This window comes from Spodoptera frugiperda, chromosome 11, assembly GCF_023101765.2.
Source record: "Spodoptera frugiperda isolate SF20-4 chromosome 11, AGI-APGP_CSIRO_Sfru_2.0, whole genome shotgun sequence".
Classification (NCBI taxonomy): Eukaryota; Metazoa; Arthropoda; class Insecta; order Lepidoptera; family Noctuidae; genus Spodoptera; species Spodoptera frugiperda.
This window is the reverse complement of record NC_064222.1, coordinates 2,848,960-2,866,197: the sequence shown is the minus strand read 5'-3', so window position 1 is coordinate 2,866,197 and position 17,238 is coordinate 2,848,960. Positions and strand designations below refer to the sequence as shown.

Here is a 17,238-nt window from a genome sequence, read left to right as displayed (position 1 = left end):
TAATATTAATTGTATGTTTGAATACCTATCCAATTCCAATATTTATTTATTTATTTAAAAAATAGGAATATAATTTTATGGTATGGTACATCCAATGATTTTTTTAAAAGGGGGGAAAATCATCCAGTGACTCCTTGGGCGAGGCGAAAGGGAGTGTTAGACTCTTACTGACTAAAAACCAGACCATTCCTACTCCTGCTTTTTGAGCCGGAGCCCCGGTAAACCAGCTAGGTAATCCACACCTCCGGATCAGGCCCTACTGGGCCCCATTTCTGGTAGTCTGATGGCTCTTTGAGGTGGCCCCGATTCCTCCTTAGCTAGCATGACTGCTTTCCACAAGAAGACGGAGGAGACGGCATTCTAGTCTCCCTCGCTTCGCATCATGACCTGAACCAATGCCGGACGCGAGAGGTCGCCTTCGCCGGTACATACAATGCTACATTTATTGTAAGAGAGAGAACATGGACATTAACTTAATGGTGATGCATATAAAATATTCTATGATAATAATTTTCTGATGACGTCATAAGGACAGTGCCCGGTTGGCGCAGGTGCTAGACACCGTGTCGCGGGTTCGTTTCCCGCGTAGAACAACTTTTTATGTGGGATTATAAATTGTTGTTTCGGGTCTGGATGTCATGTGAAATTATTGTAAACGCATCCACGACACAGGAGACAATCCGAGTGTGGGGCAAAAAAGTTACAGTTTACAGGTAAAATAACATGGATAGAAAATCACAAAATACAAATGTCGGGCAGTAACCCGCCAAGCCTGAACAGCTTGGTTGGAGAATTCTTTACTTTAACACATCCTGTTCCCTAAAAGCTACTAAGTAGTAAGCATTTCTTCAAGCTAAGACTAAGTAGAACGTTTTCTTACATAAATCTATTGTAAGCCATATAGGTTTCTTCCCCTTTCGGGCAAACTGCTACAGTTTACCTAATTATTTTTTTGTAACGCCCTTAAGGAGACCTGCGTGACGTAGGTCTGCGTTCCCTTTGAGCCTCGCAGTGCGCTGTGCTGAGGTTACTAGGTGAGCACCTAGATAGGTACCCACTAGTGTCATTAATCACTATTTATTTTTTATTTAGGGAAGAAACTTGACTTGCCTCCTCCTTAGCTAGCATGACTGCTTCACAGAAGGAGGAGATAGCATTCCAGTACCCCCAGATTCCCCACCATGGCCTGAACCAACGCCGGACGCGAGAGGTCGCCGTCGCCGATCACATCCCTGAGGACATAGCGGTGGTCAGCCCACACAGGGCACACCGCCATAGTTGTCTCAGTGAATTAATCACTACTCACCTACACTAATATCTGGTATCTTCCAAAACAAAATACATAGGTATCTAACGATCAGCTATTTCATTTTATCTATCACGTACCCACAGCATCCGTAGCGGAATCCTGTCGTATCTTAGGTATCTCTTACAAAGATTAGGCATGAAATAGATCACACAGTTATGTGAATGTTCCACAGAACTAGATAGTAATTATTACAATAATGATTAGAATTTTTGCTGAGAGGGGCATTCTGGTCACGTACTGTGATGGCGGCCGCGAGGCGCGCGCTCTCGATACGACCTTATCAACGAGATCGAGTGATAATTAGCTGCATATTAACTGGAAGGCTGAAGGTTTAGGTCTCATTCTGAAGGTATGTGAGCATCCAAGATGTGGTGGATAGTGGTTTCGTGTTTCCTTACGCTCAACAGTCATGTAAGTTCATATTTTTTAAATCTTTTCTATCTTACTTCAATTTATTTAAATCTTTTAATTATTGTAGTATCGTTAATAAATTTTATTTTGGTTCAATACCGTGGGAATAAGTTGTACTTATTATAAATGTACTTAGGACTCGTAAAGTCCATGAGCTATACAGAATATAAAATCGAGGTCATGTTTATTATTGGTTTTGGTCATATTAATTTCGTTCAATAATTTTTGTACCTATGTAGGATAGTACGACACATATTTTATTTCGCCTTTGACACAGTTACGTTAAGAGTCATATGCAATAAATAGCTAGGAATGAATATCGTTTTTATATCGTCTCACCTTTTTATCCTCGAAGGGGTAGGCAGAGGTCCACATAACGGCACGTAATGCCATCAATGTACTTACCCACTTAGGACTGAATAGTACAAATGAATAGTAGACAATATTTTAGCGGTCGATGTAACATTTTTTATGGAAAGAAAAAAATATCGCAAATCATTGATAATTATAATAATGATAATGCTCCTTTCCAGATATCATCACAACCTTTAGAAGGTACTGAGAATGTTCGCCAGACGCGTCAACTGGACTTCGGTGAGTGCTGTCCTTGCCCAGGCGCTGGACAAGTTGGACAAGGCTTCGAAGCACCAGGCCCTTCGTTCTCCAGTTACGATGGTCCGTACAGCCCTGCGAGAGAGGTGGACGACTGTCCGTGCCGGGCTAGAAGCTCTGACTCCGACGGAGCCTCATCAGTTTTCTTTCCCACCGCAGTGCGTCCTGATGGGCATGTTGTGAGGTAAGATTATGTCTATATATAACAATCAATTCCTGTTCGTCAGTCTCGCTAAAACTCAAGATCGGTTGAACCGATTTTGCAAATGTGGCCTTAAATTGTTTGTGGAAGTTCAGGGAATGTTTACGGCGGTACGAAGTTTGCCGGGTCAGCTAGTGGTAATTAATTATTAACCTGTGATTGTATTGTAAATATTAATTAATTTCGGATGTTTTGTGTAAGTTCCGCGTGGGACATGAATCTGCGCCTGCCATACGTTTCATAGCAGCCGATTGTCTAGCCACTTTATATGTTCCAAGCTCGTTTATTCACATTTATTTATGATTTGAAATAATAAAATTTAAATCTTAACTTACAAAACTAATCTCAATTTCTAATCTACCTAATCTATCAATACCTATGTATGTACTACTATTTGAGTTCTATAAGTATAGCCCTATGGCTATACTTAGAATTACGGACGATCAAAGTATTGATTTTTCAAAATAAACTTACAGAAGTAATTTTTACTACCACTAAGGAATTTCTTACGTAAAATTTATTTATTTTCTAAACAGACCCACGGAACCGAAAGAAGACCCAAAGCCACTTCTACACCCAGAAGTCGATCTCGCATCATCAGTTTTGGAAACACTACGAGAAGCCACCGAGGAGGAGTACAAGGAAGCGCTGGCGAGGGATGCTGCCAGGAGTATGGGGACATCAGCTGACGAGGCTTTATTTGGAGACACAGTCCCAGACGCAAGTACTGCTAACTTACTAACCATTATAATGAACCCAAGAAATGCTGAGGATGACATTGTTCCTCAAGAATCACGTGTTCAAGAAACGCGTTGTATTCATGGACCATTAGGCAGCGCCAGGTCGAGTCCAGTCCAGATGCGAGCTCCGACGAAACCACCAAACTTATTACGTGAACTGTTTGGGCTGCCACAAGTAGATCAGCTTGATGATATGGATAGTGGTGTAGGTGCTAGTAATATTCAAGAACGTGTTGTAAAAATGAATGATGATCAAGCACTTAATACAATTAAAGTTGGATCGCGGAAGTACGCGCCTGTGCTGAAACCAGATACAAGTATCAAAGATATGTCTGGCAACTTAGAGAGTAACGTAGGTGATATTGGCATTGGGAGTAAGGTGCCTAATTTAAAACTACCTAAGACTACGCTGAAGGATTTATTAAATCAAAAATTTTTAGAGGATCAAGAGAAAATAAGTTCTCTGCCTGCAATTCCGAAACTTAGATTAAATAATTCACTATTAAAGCCTAAACCAGACCTCATTGAAGATATGAGTGTATCTCCAAATGACATTCATGAACAGGCTATAAGGAATTTCTTTGAAGCTAAATCTCATTTGGACAATATTTTACAGAACGCGCATACCAGACCATTGAGTTTGAAAAATCTATTAAAGTTAAAAGATGTTGAATTTGTTCCTTTGAAAGATCTAGTTAAACCAAGAGCAGATACTCCTACACTATCTATACCGAAACTGAATTTACCAGGCATCTTTGATAAAGAAGAAAATGCCCCAGTTAATCAGTTAAGTACGGGATTAACAGGAAAGATGCAAATCTCTAGTAAAAATGAATTGATGGATGCCGAAGTTAGTCCAAGTAATATGATTGAACAGGTCAGTAATAATAACTGCAACGATGAATCTGCTAAAAGTGCTGAAACGGACAACGGGGTCACTGATGATGCTGATAGTGGGCATGAAGGCGGGATCTCAACCGAAATTATTGACTCAGCGTCCAGTCCTGACACACAATCTGTAGTCATAAATAAAAGCAACATTCTTGATGCCGACTCAAATGAACTGGCGCAAACTACAGATGATTGTGATATGAATGCTCCTGTAAAGACAGAATCAGCCTTTCAACCAACAGAAAGGTTTATTGTTGAAGAAGCCATAGAAAGAGACAATAGGGACGAAATGGTACCAGATGATTCAGAAGAACGTACAATGGATAACATAACCCAAGAAGATTCAGAACCGAAAAATGTAACAGACGATGAAAATTGTGCTAACAATGCCGACGATATGGATTCTCTAACTGATTCTAGCAACACCATAAATAATGTAGTTCAACCAGATGATTTAGAGTTTCGGTCCATTCATGATAAGGCATCTGAGAATGATAATGATATATCAGAGGAGCCTTGTAGCCAGGAGCAATCATTTATTGAAAATGTCAAACCTCCAGGTAGTGATCAACCCACTAAATTAATAAGACCCCTTTCTTTAGATAAAGCTATTTCATCTATCAGAGAAAATATAAAGAATAGATTAGAAAACATAAAGAATACAAAAACTATTCCTAAAACAGCAAAAATCTATGAAGAACAAACTCCAAATAACGTCATTGAAGAAGAACAAGAATTGCCAACAATAATAGATAACCAACAAGACTCTAATTGTCAACATGAAGAATCACTTCAAGCTACAACAATGAAAGCAGTAATTTGTGACGATGGACTAAAGGCTAATGATGAATCTGCAAATACGGTGAGTATGCAGGACTTGCAAAAAATTTCAGATTCAATGTTGCAAAGGGAAGAAAAAGAACGACAGTCAAAAGCAGCTTGCGATGAATTGTCACCGGCAGAGATGGAACCCAAGATGTCAACTGAAGATAACATTAAAGACAATCAGAAAGATTCTGAACCATCAACCTCTATACAAAAAATAGTTATAATGGATCCGCGAGACGTTGACAACGGTGATGATGATTCTAAAAATTCTTGTCCAAGTGGACCAACATTACAGAAACAGGCAGAAGAAGTAAATGACGCAAGTGGATCGGCCAGTGAAGTGGTTGCTAGTATATTGCCTCAAAACAATGTGGTCCGTCCACCTCCTTTGTTCAACAAAGTAGTACAACCTGATCTTAACATATTAAATATACCAGTACCAGATTTAAAAGACTTGATCAAAATAGAACCAATACCTACTCTTGATGACATTAAAACTGGTTTGAACAACTTGCTTGGCGCTAGACCAGGTGAAGCAGCAGAATTACCTCGTGCATCAGTAGATTCAAGGATTGGTACACCAAATATTTTACAGCAAACCATGTCTACGGCTGCCAGTACTAAAAGATTCCGGTCAAGACTGCCGCCTTTAGGATTAGAAACTATTGATTTAGATATTCTACCGAAATTACCGAAACTGGAGCTGCCTAGTAAAAACAAACTGCTGTTGCCAGATTTGCAAATCAAGCCATTGAAACTGCAGTCAACGTTAAACAATAAAGGAATACTCGCAGGAAGGAATAACCCACTAGATATTTTGCCTACTTTAGAGATTCCTGGTAGTCGGATGAAATCTCTCGGTCGGAAAACAGTGAAAGCATCACGTAAACCTGATGTTCTTAGAAGTAGCTTGACGCCAACTAAAGGAATTGAGGAGTTAACTGAAGACTTGGAATCCCACGCTAAACATACGTTAAGACACATGCAGAAGACGCTTCAATCTACTGTGAGAGAACAAACCAAGCTCCCAACAACGTTACAATCCAACGACTTACTGGAAGCTATCGCCAGGAATCATGAAGATGTCAGTGATAAACTCAAAGCTTTACACATGGATTTCAACGACAGACTTGAAACAATGCGGAACAACCTTTTTGACAGTCCTTTATTCGAATCACGTACTACAGAGCCATTCAGTCCTCTTGGAAACGTTAAAGAAAGAAAACCTTCTCTGAAAACGGCACAGCCCAAATCTCTGACAAGTAGAATAAGGGATTCCAAGAAATCAAAGACTCGCAGGCCTGAACAGCAGAAACAAAGCGGGCTGAAGCTTTCGTCTCAAGCATATGAAGATAAGTTCAGGATGCCCGCTGCAGCCAGTGTGCCTGTACCTAAAACCCTCAAAGTCCCTAAGCTAGAACCTACACTAAAACGCCCTGGTCTATTAAAACTTTATACAAACGATCACGATATTGCTAAAATAAAAGAGGCATCAGTTCCTTTATGGAAAAAAGAAAGCGAGAAACTAAATAAAAATACAAGATTGACGAAAACAATGAATCCCTTTAAGGACAGTAAAATTGAAGTAACATTTTCGACCACTCCTCGGCCGCCAATGCCAAGAGCACAATTTAGAAAATTGACATTGCCTTCATCTTCGGACAGAAACATGAGAAGGTATGGAGTGTTAGATAATAGTGGTTCACCGAGTGACATGAGAAGCGCTGTAGTTTCGGCTCCCATTTCTAGTCAAGACTATAAACTAGGTAATAAAGCTGTTGATAGTGGGATCGGGCAAGAATCCGTAACCAGACTACAAAAGGTTACTGGAAAAGGCGGTCGGTTAGCTAATACAAAACCTAAAATGAGTAGTGATTTAGAGTCGTGGCCCAAGGCTTCTGAAAGCGCGTTTCTATCGAAAGTAAAAGAAGCTGTAAAGTCTAGACTTTCTAAAACCCCTACTTTAAAGAAGTCTGAAAATACTGAAGTTGCTAATAGCAACACAGATATGTTACGCGCCGCATCAGAGAATGTTGGCGTGGTTGAAAGTAAAGTTCTCAAAGAGAATGTTTCGTATAAGTGCACAATGGTTTGTACAAAAGAGTAGAATAGGACAGGAAAGGTGAACTGTAATTATTTTCAATGACTTGTATATTTTATGAACCACGATCTGAAGACTAGAAACCTGAAGCTAGGCTACCATGAAATCTACAACATGTTTGTCATTAGACTAAGTGTAAGCCTTAGTTGCCTAAGGACGTTGTGTAGGCATTATGTATCCTCACAATATGTAATTTTAAGTTCTAGTGTACCTTATTTATTATGATAATTATGTAAATAGACTTTTTATACGAAGATGTAACTATAATTTATGTTCATCGATTTTGTACTGCTTTTGTAAATATAGAATAAAGTATTTTTATATGAAAAAAAAAAGCTGGTTTTATTATAATCCATGGTAGGAACTTCGCGGAAAACTGTTCCAGGGAACAAAATACTTAGATACATAACTTAATAATGTCAATATTTTTTTATACTTACTGTTTATTTTCATTGGTTTATCATTAGTATATCATTTAGTTAATTCACAACATCTGTATAAATATGTTGGAGCAATAGTTATATTTACATATCAATAAATAAATGCAGAAAATATAAATAGGTTTTATACGGCGTGGTTAAACGAGTCCCTACTAAGTAATTATTATTGTATTTAAGACCGCATCTATTGGAGATTCATTACCGCTCTACCTTTGTTAATTTCATTGTGAAACTTACTGTAATAACAAATTAACTACCTTTTTTGAGGGGAGAAATATCCAGTGACTTTTCATTAGGAAGGAATATCAGACTCTTACTGACTAAAAACCATTTCGTTCCTCGAGCCGGAGCCCCGGTAACCCACTAGGTAGTCCGCAACTCCGGGATTTAATTAACTTGGCCTTGCTCCTTTAATTATAAAACCTTTATTTAATTGTAATTACCTTAGTAATATAATAAATGCCAAAGTTTTGTAGAAGTATGGAAAATGCACAGATCAGGATGACATGCATAGAAATAGAAACTCTTAATTAAACTCAAATAACACATCGGCCGATGTTCTTAGTGTATATTGCATTAAATCGTTTCGATAAACAACAGCCTTCATAAATATTACATTATAAAAGGCTCTATAAAGACCTCAACCTGTATTAATAAATTAAGTTAATTGTAACACAACAAAAGAAATATATTACAAAGGAAATATACGCAGGTTTACGGTCTACGAAACATATTATTATTCACTTCAGTATGTTGTACGTAAACACATGCATTTTTAAACGGACTCAGCCAAGATGGCGCGTGTTAAAGTTCTGTGTTTGTTATCTATACTCGTGCAAGTGATAAAAGGCGGTAAGTACCTCTTGGTATGACAGTAGGACTGTAGGAAGAAATTCCAAATTTTTTTTTTTTTTTTTTTTAAGAACGTTGCCCCACACTAGGATTTTCTCCTATGTCGTGGGTGCGTTTACAAACATACAAGTTCACATACACATGACACCCAGACCCGAAACAACAGTTTGTGGATCACACAAAGTGTTGCTCCGTGCGGGAATCGAACCCGCTACCCGTTGCGCGGCAGCCAGTTGCCCAGCCACCGCATCAACCGTGCAGTCAAATGCATATGCATACTTAACATTTTTTTATATGCTACTTTTAATTGAAATATGCATATTATTTCATGTGAGTTATTCGAGAAAAGTTAATTTAATTAAATTATTTTAGTTTATAAATATAATGTAATATGTATTATGTATATGCAATAATTAGGTAATTATCATACTAATATTATAGTATTCGGATGTGTCTTCAAAATTTCACAATGAAATTTGGTAAACAGACAGGGTATGAGCTGATTTTTATCCTTCGGGAATGTAGGCGAAGCCGCTGGCAGAAACTAGTATTAAATATTTTGAAGTTCGGGTACTTAGATAGGGTTCTATGTTAATGTTTAGAGAGGCTCAGATATTGGAGTTTAACAACTCTGTACTAATAAATACTGAAATTAATATTTTTACATATTATTTGTATAACATACAATTCTCATATGCACCCAGATAAGCCATGTGCAGCGCGGGATGTAGGTGGAGAGTCGGTGGTGTGTGTGTGCAATGCTAGCTACTGCGACACTATCACTCGGGTGTCTCCCGGCGAGGGAGAATACGTCATGTATACTAGCTCACGGGTAAGGTATATATTTGAAAGTAACAAATGCGATATTTAATTGTAACGGTCAACTGTGAGACTTCAGAATACAAATACGATGTTATACTAAAGCAGACTTCACGTAGAGGAGGTAATAAAATATTCGTATTATTGTTAATCAACCACTATAGTTGGGCAATTACAAACTTGCGAATTTTCCATCCCGCTCAACTTGCATAAGTGTGAGCGAGAGATCTGATAAAAAGGACTTATATAACAGTTTGTACGTTTGTAATGTAATAAATATACAATGTGATAGGGGTGGGACTTCTAACCCGTTAATGATGAGTACTACATCTAATTTTATCGACAAAAAAAATAATATGGGGTGTTGAACCCCTAATTGAAAATATTGAAAAATAGTTATTTTTTCGGTAAAAATAATTCACAAATGATTTTTTTCTCACCAAAACATTATCAAACATATGAAAAAAGTAATGAATTAGTTAGCCAAGGTTATTTATTAGCTATCGTTTGTCGTTTTTCTTTTGTTTCTACGACGCATATAACCTTTGATATCAAAAAAAGTAAAAAGAATATTAAAATAGCCATCACTTTTAGGGGAGGGGAATCGACCCCTTTGACCCCCGACTTTTGTCGATAAAATTAGATGTAGAACTCAGCCTTAACGGGTTAGAAGTCTCACCCCTATCACATTGTATAGGCAATAAGGTTTACTATAATCTCCACCTGACATTCGCGAGTAGATCAGGCGCCTACCTACAAAAAATCTAACGAGAACATGGTTGAGAACTATTCTTGACCAGATTTTCAGTTGAATGTCAACATAACATTATTTACAGGCTGGATCACGATTCAAGAAATCGTTTGGCAAATTTAAAACGACAAACAGTAAGTGTCGACACACCATTATTTTAATTATATGCTACAAATATTTGTAAATACCTACTAATATGATTGCCCTTTGGTTTAGAAGTGACATGTCCCGTCACGTTTGTTGTGGAGCCGGGGACAAAACATCAGACGATCAAAGGTTTCGGGGCAGCCATCACTGACTCCGCTGCTATCAACTGGATGAGTCTGTCACCCAAACTGAGGGAGAAATTTATTGAGTAAGGCATATATGGAGTACATTCTTATTCTTATTGACTGCCTCGTTGGTCGAGTGGTCGCAAGTGCGACTGCACGAACAAGGGGTATCGGGTTCGATTCCCGGGTCGGGCAAAGTATTAACTGGGCTATTTTTCGAATTTATCGCTAAATTTCTCGGTAGTAGCACGGAGTCTGGAATATGATGTCCTTTGGATATGGCAAGTGACATGCTCACCGTCACGTTTGTTGTGGAGCCGGGGACTTATAATACATCAGATGGTGAAAAGTGGGTGTACATTGTATAGCGGCATTACGTGCCGTAATGTGCACCTCTGCCTACCCCTTCGGGGATAAAAGGCGTGACGATATGTATGTATGTATGTCTTATACTTATTGTACCTATCATTAATTATCACTTAATGCTTGAAGATATTTTATAACTAACAGTCATAATTAATGTAAACTTAATCTAAATGTATGTGTTGATGATCTTCCCTCCTTAAATAAAGTATATGTGTACTTTTGCCTACCCCTTCGGGGATTAAAAGGCATGATGTTATGTTACGTAGAGTAATTAATATTCTGAATGTCCTAGAATCTAGGAGGAATCTAGGAGCTATTTCTTAGGTACTGTACAACTATAATAGTAACTAGAAGTTATAATAGTAACTAGAAGTTACTATTATAAATAACTGTAACTTATTACGAACTTTGGCATTGCCTACGGCGTAGCTGCGTAGCAGGACTACAACCGCTACGCCAGCGTAGCGGGCTACGAAAAATGAGTAGCTTCTCAGGGAGTACTTGGTATAATTATTTGGACTTTCGTTAACTCTCTTTCCTATAAAATTTTGTATGAGAAAACATGTACTTAATAATATTAAATTCGCCAGTTTTTCGTAAAAGGGTTAGATGTGCTCATTTAACACTCTGATGTTTAAAAAATATTTTATTTTCTTTCAGTACATACTTTAGCGACAAAGGAATAGAATATACTATGCTGCGTGTACCTATTGGCGGAACGGACTTCTCCACGCATAAATATGCGTACAACGAACTGCCGAAGAATGACATTTTCCTAAGCAATTTCAGTTTGTCCCAGGAAGATTTTAAATACAAGGTATGTTGTTTTACGATTAATTTAACAGAGGTATCGATTTCTAGTACCACAAATCCTGAAGGTGCTATATCGCCAATGAAATAGACTTTTCATAGATAAGCGTGGATGTTCGAAGGCTTCCGTTATTATAGTGTGCAAAAAACACTAATATTTATTGTAGAGTATAAGCCGATAAAGTGACTGACGGATCACTTGATGGTAAGCAATCGCCGTCGCCCATGGACAACCGTAACACCAGAGGGTTAACAAGTATGTTACCGGCCTTTTAAAGTTTAGGAATTTAGGTTTAGGAATTTAAAGTTTGTTGGGGAATCAGGGATTGGGAAGATTGAAAAGGGGAATAATTGGGCCTATTAAATACGTTAATATCTATTTATAGCTGTGATTGAATTTTTTGTTATCCTGTGTACTAGATACCAATGATAAAACAAGCACTCGCAGCATCAAGAGTTCCTCTGGATGTTGTGGCGACGCTGTGGGCGCCGCCATCTTGGATGGTTGAGACCAGCAACTACACCACCTGCGGCAGGCTGCAGCTCAAGTATTACAGCACCTTGGCCGACTACCATTTGAAGTAAGAAGTATTCCAAACTTAATATTGTATGTTGTTGAGAATATCACTTATGATGCAAATTAGACTTTGGAACGAGCACCTAGCTTCACAGACAGAGAGACTGATGGACAATTCAATTGACGTTTCAAAAGTGCCTAATTTAGAGTTAATTGAAATAAATGCTGCGACTTTGAGTTTGATTTGAAATGTTTTATCACGTACGTTTATTATGGGGCCGTGGTATCATTATGTACAGTCGAGCCTTCCCACTTGCATCGAAGCATTGATCTTCTACAAATATTTATTTAAAGTTATTTGTAGTTTGGACAAAGTTAAGTGTGTAATAATTTCACTACATCTTCAGATTTCTAGAACACTACGAAAGAGCTGGTATTCGTATTTGGGCGATCACAACCACCAATGAGCCCGCTAATGGGTTCTTACCGCTGAAAAGGTTCAACTGCCTCGCCTGGACTCCTCATCATATGGTAAGGAATTAAAAACGTTTTTCAGAGAGCAATTTACTGCAGAAACTTCTCAAAAATTGGTGGTATTATCAATGTAAACAAACTAGATGAGTTAAAGGTGAATTCTCCGCCATTAAGGGAGAGGAGGGGGGGGGGCGGTTTATATTAAGTTTTCATTGTTATATAAAATGTTTCCAATATAATAATATCATTCCTTTCCTTCAAGTTTTTTTTTCTATAATGTATGATACTTGGTATGTTCCCTTGTTTCAGGGATTATGGATAGTCGGGCACTTGGGTCCAAAAATCCGCGGGTCCAAGTTCCGCCAGGTCAAGATTCTAGGTATTGACGATCAACGGCATACTATACCACTTTGGTTCATTGCGGTAAATAATAAATAATTATATTGGGTAAAGATCTCTAAGATCTAAATTCTAATACGTGTTAAACCCATTAAATAATTAAAAGCCACTATACAAAGTGAATGGAACACTCCAGAGAAACGCTACAAATATTAATATTTTTTGTTTTTATAATTAATTTTTTTTCATTTTCGTGTTATTCATGCAACATCAGTCTTAAAAAAGTAATTATTAACAACTATTATTATAAAAAATAAACTCCTTAATCATTGAAAATCATTGAAAATTAAACTCGTTTTTTGCGGCGTTTGGGAGCGTTTCGTTTACATCTAGGCCGGTCTCATCTAGCTATTTCAAATATTGACTGTAAAAGTGTTATTTTATAACCTATTTACAGAAATAAATATCATGTAACATTTACACCATATACATTAAATGGCTAATTACCATTAATAATTATTTATCAGACGATGGAGGAGCACCCAGCACTCCTGTACTACTTGGATGGTTTCGCCATCCACGACTACAGCAACCTCTTCGCGCCACCGGAGCAGCTTACATTGATCACCAGACCTCACCCTGAGAAGTTCATCTTGTCCACTGAGTTCTGTGAAGGTATCGGTTGAAAATATCTTAGACATCATTACCAGCATCAGCCAACCTGCCATCATATATGTTGGATGGTTAGTGGCTGATGTATTTGTTGTTACATTTATTGCGAAACGACGTGAGTACGTCATTTGGTTTTGATTTAAGCTAAATATGTGTGGGAGAGCAATGGTTCGGCACGAATGGGCTGGCTCGACCGGAGTGATATCACGGCCTTACCGAAAACCGACGTGAAACAACGCTTGCGTTGTGTTTCGTTTTATGAGCGAAGTTACAGGAGGCCTAATCTTTCCAGTCTTCCCAATCCCCGATTCCCCAACAACCCTTAAATTCCTAACCCTTAAAAGGCCAGCAACGCACTTGTAACGCCTCTGATGGTGTTTCAAGTGTCCATGGGCGGGGGCGATTGCTTACCATCAGATGCGTCGTCTTCATGATACGTCTGCTTGTGTTTCATAAAAAAAAACTAATAACCTAGTTCACTAGTTTATTTGGGAACAATACATACATATTTATCTACATATCTTCTGTTTCCAGGAGCAACTCCTGGACAGGAACCTAAGGTGGATTTAGGATCGTGGACCAGACTACAGAGCTACATATCAAATATTCTCACCGTACGTAATATAACTTTTGATAAAGAGTATTAATACTAGTTATTTTCACAAGCTACCTCTCTTGATATTTATTGTTTTATAGTCTTTTATAATGTGGATATATTGTTTAACTTATATGTTCATGTTTACTTAAGGGCTTGGATCTTATCACTAAAACTAACAGTGATATCTTTTAAATAACTGTACTTTGAAAAATAGTGGAAAAAAACTGTCAAACACTCTGTATGACTTATATGTGGTCAAACATCCTGTATAACTTATATGTGGTCAAACATTCTGTATAACTTAAATGTGGTCGAACACCCTATATAACTTCAATGTGGTCGAACAGCCTGTATAACTTATATGTGACTCAAACACTGCATAACATGTATATGTGGTCAAAATTACAGGACCTGAACTTCGACACAGTTGGCTGGTTAGACTGGAACATTTGTCTGGACGAGCAAGGAGGCCCAGCGTGGAACGGAAACTTCGTGGATTCTCCTGTCATAGTGGCTCCTTTAAAGGGGGAGTTTTACAAGCAGCCGATGTTCTATGCCATGGGACACGTCTCCAAGTTCATACCTCGCGGGTCCCGCAGGATCGATGTTAGAACTGTGAAATGTAACACGACTGCTGCACCTGAATCCTTCTCGTTCGTCCAGCAGAAAGAAGTTATACAGAGCGCTGCGTTTGTGACTCCGTACGAAACTGTCGTTGTTGTTCTTCATAATAAGTGAGTATTTAAATGTTATAAAAGTAATAGATTAAAGTAGAAGAAAAGAAGTTTTGACTTTGTCATTGGTCGAGTGGTTGCAAGTGCGACTGCCGGGCAAGGGGTCTAATGTTCGGGTTCGATTCCCCGGTTGGGCGAAGTATTACTGGGCTATTCTCGATTTTTCGAAAAGTGTTTCTCAGTGGTAGCACAGAGTCTGGAAATGTGCCCGATAGATAGCAATAGGCTCACCACCTATTGGAATATAGTACTTATAAATTGTGAAAAGTGGGTGTACTTTGTACAGTGGCATTACGTGCCATAATGTGCACCTTTGCCTGCCCTTTCGGGGATAAAAGGCGTGACGATATAAAAAAAAGTAGAAAAGACTCCATTCAAAGAGCATTCCGTTTGTTACGTCGATCTTCGTCATTCATGCAATGTTACTTGAGTTATTTTCGTGTTGTCGATAAGTAACTAGTTTTTATTCTCTCACTTTACAGAGGCCCGGCCACAACTGTAGGTGTTCAACTTTGCAGTCAGCACGCTTCTATCAATATTGAGGCAGAATCCATTGTCACTGTTGAATTTAATAAAATGACTTAAAAATGTCAAGAACTAAGAACAGAATCTGTGTGTTTTATTTTACCCAACAAACTTAGTTTAGAGAGCTGGTGTTACATACATATACAGCAATGCACCTGTGACTGCTCTGGTGTCCATGGGTGGCGCTGTTTACTTACAATCAGGTGACCAGCCTGCTTGTTTGCCCCCTATTCCTTACAAAATAAAGAAAAAGTATTTGGTCATTGACAAGACGAAAATCATGTCAAATGTCCATGTTGCACCTGTACCGGTTATCGTTGGGAACGATATACTCGAAGTTGTAGACCACTACACATACCTGGGTCAGATCATCCAGCTAGGTAGGTCCAACTTCGAGAAAGAGGTCGCCCGAAGAATCCAACTCGGATGGGCAGCATTTGGGAAGTTGCATGAAGTCTTCTCGTCAAAAATCCCGCAGTGTCTGAAGACCAGGATGTACAACCAGTGTGTGTTGCCAGTGATGACGTACGGTACCGAGACATGGTCCCTAACTGCTGGCCTTTTAGAAAGGCTCAGAGTCGCCCAGCGCGCGATGGAGAGAGCTATGCTCGGAGTATCTTTGCGCGACAAAATCCGAAATATGGAAATTCGCCAAAGAACAAGAGTTACAAACATAGCTCTCAAAATATGCAGGCTGAAGTGGCAATGGGCAGGCCACGTCGCTCGGAGGACTGATGGCCGCTGGGCCAGGAAGGTGACTGAGTGGCGACCGCGGACCGGAAGACGCAGCGTGGGCAGACCTCCCACTAGGTGGACCGACGACATCGTCAGAGTGGCGGGGAGCCAGTGGATGCAGGTGGCGGCTTTTCGTTCTACGTGGAGGACTATGGGGGAGGCCTTTGTTCAGCAGTGGACGTCTCTCGGCTGATGATGATGATGATGATGATGATTTGGTCATTTATGTACCAGAATTACTAAGAAACTTTTGGAACACTCATAATTATTCCAAGACAAACTGGCTTGACTAGACACATGGGTCATAAAAGTTGGAAAATAAGAATCATTCTAATACCCTAGATAAGATATGTTAAAAAACTAAATGCCCTTTTAAACATAGATAAAGTGATAAAGAAGGTCTCAGTTAAATATCATGCCCATGTAGCATCATATAATTTTGATAACAATTTATCTAACAGACTAACTTTTCCATAAATAGATTTTTATTAGGGAAGCACGTGCTATAGAGGCCTTTTTTATGACGGGGGGAAACCTTCAAACGTCGCCTAGCTTGTTGGGGAGAAAGACTAGGGAGTGTGGGATTTTTACCTCACTAAAACTACTACTAGTGGCCACCTTCAGCACCGAAAAGGGGCACTGAGACCTCTAACTAGACCTGCTCCGGAACCCCCATGGTGCAACGCCTGTTACGGCACATCCCTTGGGGGTGCTATAGAGGCCTATCGCTAGTATTCTGTGCTATCGCTGAGTATGTATAGGATTTTTTAAAATAACAACTTTTAAAATCTGGACTAACTGCAGAAAAATGTACCAATAAATGAATCTAAATGAAAAATAATTAAAACTTGTATAAAATGTGAGCTATGTAAACAGGCATGTTATAAACGGACAGATTATATTGAAGGTAGAAAATGCTTGGCAGCATGTTGGTCCGGCTCCACTGGACACTCGCTCATTAGACAATGCTTAAATATGATTACTAGTTACGTAAACTTCAAGGTATTTATTTATTTTCTAATTACATTGTAGTCTAACATATCATGTGGTATCAAGAAATTCTTGTTTAATTAAATTAAACAGAGATTTTTTATTTGTATAGAAGCATTATGTCAAATTGTAAGTGTACATATGTGTGCACTATGTTTGAAACAACCGTTTTTTTCTTCACAAATTGGTTTTATAATTCCATTAGTTTTGACGCTGTATTGTTGTTACATTGTTCTCACATATATATACA

The 17,238-nt window shown here is 38.6% G+C and overlaps 2 protein-coding genes across 2 annotated transcripts; both read left to right on the top strand.

Annotated features, from left to right (window-relative positions):
* The first annotated feature begins 1,591 nt into the window (after window positions 1-1,591).
* Window positions 1,592-7,219, top strand: LOC118275044 (uncharacterized). The gene is made up of 3 exons (XM_050696907.1): window positions 1,592-1,720; window positions 2,254-2,516; window positions 3,071-7,219. Exons 1-3 carry the CDS (start codon window positions 1,676-1,678, stop codon window positions 7,098-7,100), a joined length of 4,338 nt encoding a protein of 1,445 aa, XP_050552864.1. The 5' UTR covers window positions 1,592-1,675; the 3' UTR covers window positions 7,101-7,219.
* Window positions 7,220-8,277: 1,058 nt separating this feature from the next.
* Window positions 8,278-15,347, top strand: LOC118274912 (lysosomal acid glucosylceramidase-like). The gene is made up of 12 exons (XM_050696702.1): window positions 8,278-8,386; window positions 9,091-9,218; window positions 10,042-10,090; window positions 10,173-10,311; window positions 11,255-11,411; window positions 11,825-11,985; window positions 12,329-12,452; window positions 12,705-12,818; window positions 13,262-13,409; window positions 13,941-14,020; window positions 14,413-14,738; window positions 15,221-15,347. The coding sequence occupies exons 1-12, from the start codon at window positions 8,329-8,331 to the stop codon at window positions 15,321-15,323; spliced, it is 1,587 nt and encodes a 528-aa protein (XP_050552659.1). The 5' UTR covers window positions 8,278-8,328; the 3' UTR covers window positions 15,324-15,347.
* Window positions 15,348-17,238: the final 1,891 nt, after the last annotated feature.